The sequence below is a fragment of the Leuresthes tenuis genome, unplaced genomic scaffold (genome assembly GCF_036924035.1).
Source record: "Leuresthes tenuis unplaced genomic scaffold, fLeuTen1.0.hap1 SCAF_6, whole genome shotgun sequence".
Lineage (NCBI taxonomy): Eukaryota > Metazoa > Chordata > Actinopteri > Atheriniformes > Atherinopsidae > Leuresthes > Leuresthes tenuis.
In genome coordinates this window covers 479,249-490,616 of record NW_027325360.1, presented here as the reverse complement: position 1 = coordinate 490,616, position 11,368 = coordinate 479,249, and the positions used below count along the sequence as shown (strand labels likewise).

At 47.5% G+C, this 11,368-nt stretch overlaps 1 protein-coding gene across 2 annotated transcripts; it reads right to left on the bottom strand.

The window, feature by feature from the left end:
- Positions 1-73: 73 nt before the first annotated feature.
- On the bottom strand, positions 74-10,729 carry pomt1 (protein-O-mannosyltransferase 1). Of its 2 annotated transcripts, none has more exons than XM_072387110.1 (20): positions 10,595-10,729; positions 9,425-9,570; positions 8,923-9,029; positions 8,781-8,831; positions 8,445-8,591; positions 8,220-8,328; positions 8,090-8,149; positions 7,919-8,012; positions 7,657-7,812; positions 4,428-4,558; positions 4,241-4,336; positions 4,075-4,167; positions 3,796-3,892; positions 3,506-3,598; positions 3,307-3,427; positions 2,453-2,550; positions 2,255-2,368; positions 2,058-2,184; positions 1,796-1,973; positions 74-522 (listed from the first exon to the last, which is right to left on the bottom strand). In XM_072387110.1, exons 2-20 carry the CDS (start codon positions 9,535-9,537, stop codon positions 351-353), a joined length of 2,157 nt encoding a protein of 718 aa, XP_072243211.1. In that variant the 5' UTR covers positions 9,538-9,570; positions 10,595-10,729; the 3' UTR covers positions 74-350. The 2 variants fall into 2 exon arrangements, with proteins under 2 accessions (XP_072243211.1, XP_072243210.1); XM_072387109.1 differs by having other exon boundaries at positions 74-525; positions 10,595-10,728.
- Between the last annotated feature and the right edge of the window lie 639 nt (positions 10,730-11,368).

Below are 11,368 nucleotides of genomic sequence, written 5' to 3'. Positions count from 1 at the left end.
GTTGGAAATATAAACACATCATACTCTGGATAATATGAATGATAAGAAACTGAAATGATGTACAACGGCTTCATTATTGTCACCAAACTGTTTATTCACAGGTGCATGATGTCAGAAACATGCTTTCATCTCCCTGGATGCGGTTCAGTCATAACTTTTATCGTGTTTTCTAAAAATGCTTTGATTTTGTCGATATTCCTCGAATCAGCTGCTGTGAAACTGTCCGACTGATGGCAACAGGTTTAAGCTCCACCTCCGATGATGTCAGCTGATCACTCCAAATGATCCTCGTCCTCACAGTCAGAGTAAAGTCAGTCGCCACCATTAAAACAAACGCCTCCTCGGCGTCTCTAGCGGCGGCGGTACAGGATGTCCCAGCTGTCTCTCCACCTCAGGGCCTGCAGCTGATTGGCTGACAGTTCGGGGCTGCCGTAGGTCAGAGGACAGAAGGTGCGGTAGGACAGGAAAACGGACAGCAGCACAGCCGATGCACACACACACAGCGCACGCCGCTGAGTCACGCTGCTGCAGACACACAACGCAACAACAAGTTCACATTTTGAATCCCGGACAAGCCCCCAATGGTGTTCTGACCCGACTGAACTTCTACTTTGAGGTTCTGTTTCCTCCTGTGAGGTCAAACAGCTTCAACACAGAGATAAAGGTCCAATACAGACAAAACCTTCCTGTTCCTGAGCCGTTCTGATTTTCATCTCTAAAGTACGTCACTCCTTAAGTTGGCCCCGCCCCCTCTGCTAAGCCCCGCCCACTCCCATCCACCCTGCTGGACGGATGAAGCCAGCTTCTGGTGGAAATGTTCTGCTGTCAGCTGCACTGAGGAGCATGCATCTTCCATCCAGCAGCAGCCTCAGAGGATATAAGAGCCCAGTGGATAAACTATATCTGAGGCTAATGTTCCAGCAGAGTTAGCTAAAGACTGTGAATGTGCAGCAGCCACTTTTCATCCCACTGTTCTAACAACTTGGTCCAGTTCAACGCTGGACTGAAGGAACTGAGCCACAAAGAGGATCAGTTCCAACTCCCAGAGCCTGAACTTTTACACCCTCCTACAGAGAGAAACAAAGCAACTGATTTAACTGGTTCTGATTTAGGTGGATTTCTGTCTGTGAGCCAAAATCAGTTCATACAGAACAACTTCAGTCATTTCAGTTTAACTTTTACTCTCTCAAAGAGATAAACAGAGCTCTGGGTTCCTGGACGTACTGGTTCTGAATACAACTGAATCGCAGGTTCTGGAACCTTTTCTCTTGTTTTCTACTCATCTCAAAATATAAAGAAGAAGTTCTGTTTGGACTGTGGATAAAAACAGAGGAATGAAAGTTCTTTCACGTTCAGGTCCAGTTCTGCAGGGTCTGGTGTTTACAGCAATCTCAAAATTAGATTTTTCAGTGCTATTCAAGTGGTGCGTTTACTGACTGCTAAAAAATGTTTGTATCCTGATACTGGGTCAGGGTTAAGGTTACCCTAAAGTTTAGGATTCTGGTTTAGGGCCTAAACTCTGAAACCCATCCAGAACTCTTTGCTTTTGGATTTCCTTACTACTCCACCTCCTCTTCTGCCTCATCTTCGGAGAGACGGTCCACATTCTCAGCGGTGAGGAGGGGTTAAGGTAACCCTACCTGCAGGGAGCCATCAGAACCAGAACCTCCCTACAGGAAGACGACGGTTGGGTTTGGGGCAGAAACAGCTGAGAAAGAGGAGCTTTACATGATGAGCTTTTGTTTTCTTCAGTTTTCAAGAACAAGCAACAGTGTGTGTGTGTGTGCATGCTCACCTGAGCAGGTGAGTGTGCACGTGCTCCAGCAGGGCGGGGCTCAGCAGGTACAGGTAGATCAGCGCAGGCAGGTAGTGATACAGGAAGAGCGTTTTGTCCATCAACAGGAAGGGGATGAAGTTCGCCGCCCAGCCACCAACGCACACACAGCCCAGACACACGAACCGTCCCCACACACCTGGAACACACACACAGGTGAGTGCACGGACCTGTGCCCATTCAGACGACATGATGTCATCAAAACCTGGACCTCAGCGAGTACCGTCAGGTAGGTCTTTGTAGCCCCGCCTCCTCCTCAGCAGGTAGACGGCGGTCAGCAGCTGATAGGCCAGCAGGCCGAGGTTGGCCACACCCCACGACACTGGGTTACCAATCAGGTGGATCTGAGCCTGGAACACAGACAGCCAATCAGAAAGCAGAACCACACTCCGTGCACGTGTTTGTGTGTGTGCACATTACGTTGGTGGACGCATGCAGCCAGTATGCAATGTTGGTTTCCATGGCGATCCACTCCAGGGGGGCGGAGCTGTACTTGTGCTCTGACTCTTCCTGTTTCACCGTCAGCATCTTCCACTGCAGTGACATCATCAGCATGACATCATCAGCAAGTCGGTCATCTGATTTGACGGTGATGTGATGATGCGTTTACTGTCATACCTGCAGCTCGAAAAATTTCGCCCAGAAGGAAATTTTTCTGTCAACATCGATGTGAGTTGGAGAGTGAAGCTCCGCCTCCCGCTCCCTCTGCTCCTGACCTGTAGTGATGCATCATGGGAGACAGTGACCTCATTACCGCGGCTGACCAATTACGTACTAAGCTGCTTTTCTTCTGCTGACTCGACTCTAGAATATTGAAATTCAAAAGGGTCATAATTCACCTGAACCCACCATCGAAAGCATTGTTAACCCCTTCAGCCCCCTGAATAAAACGGACTGAAAGTCCCACATTAACACCAGCTAACAGACATGTTTTATCTGAATTATCCCTGAATTAAGGCGTCTTCATGTTCCAAATGTTCCAGTAAACTGATGAATGGAATAAAACGCTGTGTCAGTGACGCCGTTAGCTCACAGCTAACAGGAAGTGTTTGGCCGTTAGCTCACAGCTAACAGGAAGTGTTCGGCCGTTAGCTCACAGCTAACAGGAAGTGTTCGGCCGTTAGCTCACAGCTAACAGGAAGTGTTCGGCCGTTAGCTCACAGCTAACAGGAAGTGTTCGGCCGTTAGCTCACAGCTAACAGGAAGTGTTCGGCCGTTAGCTCACAGCTAACAGGAAGTGTTTGGCCGTTAGCTCATGCAGCTAACAGGAAGTGTTCGGCCGTTAGCTCACAGCTAACAGGAAGTGTTTGGCCGTTAGCTCATGCAGCTAACAGGAAGTGTTCGGCCGTTAGCTCACAGCTAACAGGAAGTGTTTGGCCGTTAGCTCACGCCTACGGGGTCACGCCTACGGGTTCTACACTAACAACCGAGTTGAGTCAAAGCAACAGCAGGAGGAACAGGTCTGGTCGTACTGGTTCCGTAGCGGTGCTCCTCCACCGTCCAGCCCAAACTGCTGCTGTGAGCTGTGAAGAGCTTCTCTGCTACGACCTCAAGCTGACGGAAACCCCAGTCTGGAAGAGACGCGCCGCTCAGCTGCACACACACACACAGGTTAATGTTAACACCATCTTCTGCTCAGGTAAAACCTGTGAGGTCACTTCCTGCCAGCACCTTGAGGACAGCGGACGTGTTGACGTGGACCAATCGGACCTCAGACAGAATCGTCTTCCACACCTCTGACTCCGCCTCCCTGTTTGAGATGTCCTGAACACACATACAAGCAAAGAGCAGGTTCATGTGGAGGATCAGCTCTGACTGATCGCTCACATATTGATGAAGATAATCCTGCAGAAACATCATGAATAATTGAGGTGCATTGTGGGTAACAACCCAGTAGCTGAGGCCGCGGCAGACCCGGGTCCAGCTTCTGTCCTGCAGGTGCTTTTATCCGGTGTACTCACCACCCTCCACAGGTTCTGAGCAGGCATGGACACATTGAAGTCGACGTATCCAGAAACTTCCTGGGCGTGAGGACTCATCGGAGCCGCCACATCATGACTGAAACACAGCAGAAGAAGAAATCAGCTGCTTCTGCGTCTGACAGGAAGTTACAACAAATACTGCAACTCCCAGCATGCATTTCACCAACACACTCTCAAGGAGACATCACCTGCTTGCTGTCTGAGGATCTCACCTGGACCTGACTTGGACTTATCACAATAATCCTGTGAGCCGTTTACCTGTTGAGGAAGCGTGAGGTCATCCCATGAACCAGCTGGATGACATCACCATGATGAACAGGTCGAGGAGGAGTGTCAACCACCAGTTCCTGTCTGTCAAAGACACAGATACTTGTTAAAGAGGGACTCCATCTCCCAGCAGGCAGGTGACAGACAGGTGGACTACCTTCTGGGGTCTTTGATGATCCACCAGTTGTTGATGTCTTTGAAGGGATAACAGGTGACCTGCTGCTGGTGAGAGCTGCCCCGCCCATTTTCATACCTGAGCACAGCAGCAGGAAACAGGAAGTCATGTTTTTCAGGTTCTAACAGAGGCTTATAATTGACTGTTGGGTCAGTGGAGCTAGTAGTACCTGATTGGATAGTTGGCTTTGTGTGAGTGGAGCCAACAGGAGACTGGCTGGGAGGCGGAGCTTCTTAAAGTCACCTGACTGCCATAAGCGACTTCCAGAGGCTGACCCTGAGTTATCCTGGAGAGACCACCCTGAGATGCATAATCAGTCAACTAATCAATCAATCAATCAGTCAGTATCCACATGAACAGTTGGCAAGACAAACATCAAACTTCTGAAATGGTTCCAAAGACCTTCTCAAATGGGTTTAATCAGCTTTGCGGCAGGTTAAAACACCATCAGACAGATTGATAATCCAAATGAAAGGCCCGTCCATCTCAAAGAACCACTAGAACCTTCCACACAAAAGGTTCTTTAGAAACACCCCTTTAGAACCGTCACGTCCACCTTAAAGAATCACTAGATCCCCACAAACAGATCTGAATGACCACTAGAAGCTCTTAACAAACCACTAGAACCATCTGAATGACCACTAGATCATTCTGACTGACCACTAGAACCCACTGACTGGCAACAGAACCTCCTGACTGACAACTAGAACCATCTGAATGACCACTAGATCATTCTGACTGACCACTAGAACCCACTGGCTGGCAACAGAACCTCCTGACTAACAACAAAACCTCTTGACTAACAATAGAACCTCTGACTGATAACAGAACATCCTGACTAAAAGCAGAACCTGTTGACTGACAACTAGAACCACCTGACTAATCACTAGAGCCTCCTGACTAACTACTAGAACCTCCTGACTAACAACAAAACCTCCTGACTAACAATAGAACCTCTGACTGATAACAGAACATCCTGACTAAAAGCAAAACCTGTTGACTGACAACTAGAACCACCTGACTAATCACTAGAGCCTCCTGACTAACTACTAGAACCTCCTGACTAACAACAAAACCTCCTGACTAACAACAGAAACTCCTGACTGACAATACAACCTCCTGACTGACCACTAGAACCTCCTGACTGACCATTAGAACCCACTGACTGACAATAGGACCTTCTTTCTTAACGCAGAACCTCTTGTCTGACCACTCAGAACCTCCTGACTGGCAACAGAATCTCCTGACTAACAATAGAACATCTGACTGATAACAGAACATCCTGACACTCAAGAGGTTCTAGTTGTAAGTCAGTAGGTTCTGTTGTCAGTCGAGAGGTCCTCCTGACTGGCAACAGAACCTCCTGACTAAAAGCAGAACCTGTTGACTGACAACTAGAACCACCTGACTAACCACTAGAGCCTCCTGACTAACCAAAAGAACCTCCTGAATGACCACTAGAACCCACTGACTGACCATTAGAACCCACTGACTGACCACTAGAACCTCCTGACTAGAAACAGAAACTCCTGACTAACAACAAAACCTCCTGACTAACAATAGAACCTCCTGACTGACAACAGACTCTACCGACTAACCACTAGAACCTCTGACTGATAACAGAACCTCCTGACTAAAAGCAGAACCTGTTGACTGACAACTAGAACCACCTGACTAATCACTAGAGCCTCCTGACTGGCAACAGAACCTCCTGACTGACCACTAGAACCTCCTGACTGACAACAGAACCTCCTGACTGACCATTAGAACCCACTGACTGGCAACAGAACCTCCTGACTGGCAATAGAACCTCCTGACTGACCACTAGAACCCACTGACTGACCACTAGAACCTCCTGACTGGCAACAGAACCTCCTGACTAACAACAAAACCTCCTGACTAACAATAGAACCTCTGACTGATAACAGAACCTCCTGACTAAAAGCAGAACCTGTTGACTGACAACTAGAACCACCTGACTAATCACTAGAGCCTCCTGACTAACTACTAGAGCCTCCTGACTAACCACTAGAGCCTCCTGACTAACCAAAATAACCTCCTGACTGACCACTAGAACCTCCTGACTGGCAACAGAACCTCCTGACTGGCAACAGTACCTCCTGACTAACAACAGACTCTCCCGACTAACCAATAGAACCTCTGACTGATAACAGAACATCCTGACTAAAAGCAGAACCTGTTTACTGACAACTAGAACCACCTGACTAACCACTAGAACTTCCTGACTGACAACAAAACCTCCTGACTGACAATAGAACCTCCTGACTGACAACAGACCCTCCCAACTAACCACTAGAACCTGTTGACTGACAACTAGAACCACCTGACTAACCACTAGAGCCTCCTGACTAACCACTAGAGCCTCCTGACTAACCAAAATAACCTCCTGACTGACCACTAGAACCTCCTGACTGGCAACAGAACCTCCTGACTAACAACAAAACCTCCTGACTAACAATAGAACCTCTGACTGATAACAGAACATCCTGACTAAAAGCAGAACCTGTTGACTGACAACTAGAACCACCTGACTAATCACTAGAGCCTCCTGACTGGCAACAGAACCTCCTGACTGGCAACAGAACCTCCTGACTAACAACAGACTCTCCCGACTAACCACTAGAACCTGTTGACTGACAACTAGAACCACCTGACTAACCACTAGAGCCTCCTGACTAACCAAAATAACCTCCTGACTGACCACTAGAACCTCCTGACTGGCAACAGAACCTCCTGACTAACAACAAAACCTCCTGACTAACAATAGAACCTCTGACTGATAACAGAACATCCTGACTAAAAGCAGAACTTGTTGACTAATCACTAGAGCCTCCTGACTAACCACTAGAACTTCCTGACTGACAATAGAACCTCCTGACTGACAACAGAACCTCCTGACTGACAACAGGACCTCTCGACTGACAACAGAACCTCCTGACTGACCACTAGAACTTCCTGACTGACAATAGAACCTCCTGACTGACCACTAGAACTTCCTGCTCGATACCCGGAATGTGTTAAAGCTCCACTGCACCCTACCAAAAACTCCTGTTAAAGGGCCAGACAGCAAAACCGTCCAAAGAATAACTGTCTAGTTGAAGGGCAACTAGAACCTATCAAAGCACTCGAGAACGTATAAAAGGCTGCGGAACTATTCTAGCTTAAGAATTCTTCAGAACTACCTAAATTACCAGTAGAACATCTTGAAATAATACTTGGACCACCCAAGGTCTACAAGCTCGAATAACAACTAGAACAACAAATGAACCCTTCAAGTCGAGTAAGAACCTCCTAAAACTCCCCAAAGAACACATCAAACAGAACCACCTGAAGAACTGGCAGAACAAGCACGTGTATCCATGCATCAATGAGGTTACCTGAAGGCTGGCCTGGAAGGCGGAGCTCATCAGCTGGTCATGTGGTCCACTGCGGTACAGGATACTCAGGTGGATATAGAACCAGAACACGTAGAGCAGGACCGGAACCACCAGCAGACACACAACTCTACACACACACTGCACACACACACTCAGCTGCACACACAGAACATGTTCTATCAGTGACTTCCTGTAACGTCATCACACAGATCGGAGGCCAGCTGAACATCAGTTACATGGAAAAGTGTGGCGCTGCACTCACATGACTGACAGCTCGGTCTCCGATCAGGCTCCAGGTGTGCAGGGACGCCACGCTCAGCAGCAGCAGGTAGGAGAACACGCCCATGTACTTCACCCTGGCAGCGCACATGTCAAACACATCAAACCCGTAACCGAGGTGTGAACATGCAACAGATCACAGATCAGTTCTCACCCGACAGCCGCGGCACAGGAGACGCCACAGAGGAGGAGCCAGCTGTACCTGGACCAGGAGCTGAGGAGAAGGTGGTTCAGGTCAGGGTCAGGTGTGACAGGAGGCCGCAGATCAGAGGTTACAGACTCACCAGCAGGGGGCGTTGTAGAAACGCAGGTACGAGAGGAACGCCAACAGCACAAAAAAGATGAGAACTGATTCCAGCAACATGAACCGTGATTGGACAATCAGGGAGTTCTCTAAAACGACACCAGACAGAGCAGAGTCCAGAACAAGCTCAAGTTCCATTTCTTCTTGAATGCCTCCGAGTCTGACATCATGTGGTGTTTGGGAGTGCATGTTTGTGCACGCTCACCCAGCAACAGCAGCAGTGCGGCTCCCAGAGCCGACAGGTGAGAGTACCTCAGCTCCAGAGTCAGCAGATAAACCAGAGGAACACTCAGAGCGCCACAGAGCGCCGGCAGCAGCCGCAGACTCCACACACTCAGGCTGCTGGGGTACTCTGCGCAGCAAATAAAACACACCTTCATACAACTGAACCAGAAGGTAACTGGACACAACTGGTTTGTCTGAAGTGGTTTCAAACTAGTCTTAACTGCAATCTAAAAGGATGAAACTGATTAAATACTTAATCTGGTTTTAAACTGGTCTGACCTGCTCCAGACAGGTTTAAATTAGTTTGTGTTGGTACCTGCTCCAATTCGGTTCCACAGAAAGTTTCCATCGAATCCTCCCAGGTAAGCTGGAACAGTAAGAAAATTAACAGTTGATGGAACAGGGGGCCTGACACAAACACACCTGTTGTTTCTCAAATGGTTGTCATGGTAACCAACCTCCAAGGGCGAGGATCATGTGACCGAGTGGCGGTCCGCTGTCATCGATGAAAAAGACTCTCTTCATGTAGAGAGACACAAATTGGCCATAGTACACTTCATCGAACCTACAAACAGGGAAAGAAACACAGCTCAAAAACAGCCAAAAACTCAGGTTAAAAAAACAGGTAAAAAAAAAAAAAAAAAAACAGGTTAAAAAACAGCCAAAAATCACAGGTTCAAAAAAAAAAAAAAACAGGTTCAAAAACAGCTAAAATCACAGGTTCAAAAAAAAAAAAAAAACAGGTTCAAAAACAGCTCAAAATCACAGGTTAAAAAAATTGATAAAAAACAGGTTAAAATCACAGGTTTAAAAAATAAATAAAAAACAGGTTAAAATCACAGGTTTAAAAAATAAATAAAAAACAGGTTAAAATCACAGGTTTAAAAAATAAATAAAAAACAGGTTAAAATCACAGCAGTCTGGTGCAGGGCGCTGATGTGTGTGAAATAATGCACTCACACCACTGCGTTGGGGTAGCTGAGGTGGCTGAGTCTGGTCCAGAAAGCCAGCAAGGACACCAGAACCAGGACCAGGTCCACCTGAGCTGTTACCACCAGGGGGAGCTGCAACATCGCTGACTTCGAACAGGAAACAAGCTCACGTTCCTAAAAATCCAACGAGACAAAAAGATGTCACACACACCTCAGTCCCTGAACACCTCACACTCATCTCGGTTCTCTCAAACTCCCAGGGACAGATTCAGGATGCCCCACACACATCTGAACATCTCAGACCGTTTTAAATACCGTTAATCACTGAGGTTCCCAAACAACCCACACTCAGTGCAGTCCCTGAAGGCCCCATGCTCAGCTCGTGCTCTCAGAACCAGCATCTCAGGTGTGTGTTTGGAAGCAACAAAACTAAATGATGAAGAAGATCACAGATGTTATCTGAAAAGGTTCTGGTCCAGTCGGTTCCAGCTTCCAGCTGCTGGTTTGTCAGATCAAAGCGAGGTTGGAGGCCTCCATCAGCTGCTCATCAGGCGGAATTCAGTCTAATCTTTCACCCCTTTTAGAACTAAGTGGTTCCGGTTCTGGTTCAGGGCTCGTGCTGGAACCAAAGTGTTTCTGTGGAGCCAGTTCACCTCAAAGATGGGAGTTTATACCCGGGTTAAGACGGTGTTTCAAACTAATTTATTTCATTTTCTTACTTAAATTTAAACAGCTGCCGGTGTTCGCATTTAAAGCATTTAAAGCATTTAAAGCACTTTGTAAAAAGCAGCTCTGAGCAGCTGAAAACTGAATCTGGTTCAGGACGTGTTTTGGGTCATTCTGAGCCGGAACTGCTTTGTTCTGTCTGACACATCTGCGTGAGACGCGCATTTCAACAAGTTCTCACGCTGAAAAAAGTGTAATAGAAATGTATCTGGCGCGCCGCCATCACCATGGAAACAGCACGTCTCCCATGAGTCTGAGCAGAGCAACAACGCCACAAATAAAATAAATGCAAGACTCCTGCGACCCGGCTAAGAGCCCTGCTCCGACCCACAGAGCCCTGCTGCTCTGTGTGGCTGCTGCACAGAGCGGTCCGGTCCGGTCCGACTCGGTTCTCCTCTGGCAGTAAACAGCTCTTTGTTAGCATTAGCCTGTTAGCCTGCAAGTCTCGCGCCGTTTATCTTCCTCTACCTACCTGCTGTCGTCACCGTAGTGACGTCACACCGACCATCCTGCCAGTGACCCGTCGGGTTCGGCTGCTCCGTTCACGCACGCTTCAGTCTCTCGGTACCGGCGTGTTCTTGAAGCCGCTGCACAACACTTCCGGGGTTTGACTCACGCTGCCTGCTGATTGGTCCGCATGGCCTCTCCACTGCGGGGCCTGCCGTTACCATGGAAACAGCAGCCGAGAGCTGAGATGAACTTAATAACAGAGCTCTATTGCTCCGCTTAATAACCATAGATATATACACATAGATGCCGCCTCTGACGCTGCTGTCCACGATACGTCAACGCGGCCGCCATCTTGGGCCGGGGGAAGCCGTGTCCACTTACTGCATTAGTCAACCAAGCCAGAGGTCTATCAACCATTAAAACCAGCACTTTTCAACCGATTTTCGAGCCGTTTGGTTGAATATAAACTTCAGACTTATATTCGTGATACAACATAGATTCGTTTTTCTACCATTTTATTTATATCATATATACATTAGAAATGTGATTATTTAGACAAAGATTTCGGGCATTTAAGGATAACTCTATCATGCGCTTTTGTTTAAAAAATGTCTTCTATGTTAATAGAACTGTGCATTTTAACATCAGGGAGGTGACACTGATGTTTTTAAAGGTTTATATGAGGGTTCATTACCCTAAAGGAACAACTTCTAATGGTGTATTTCATTATCATTTAGTGGGCACTGCGTTGTGTTCGTGAAATATTAAGATTCAATGAGAATTTATCATGACACTA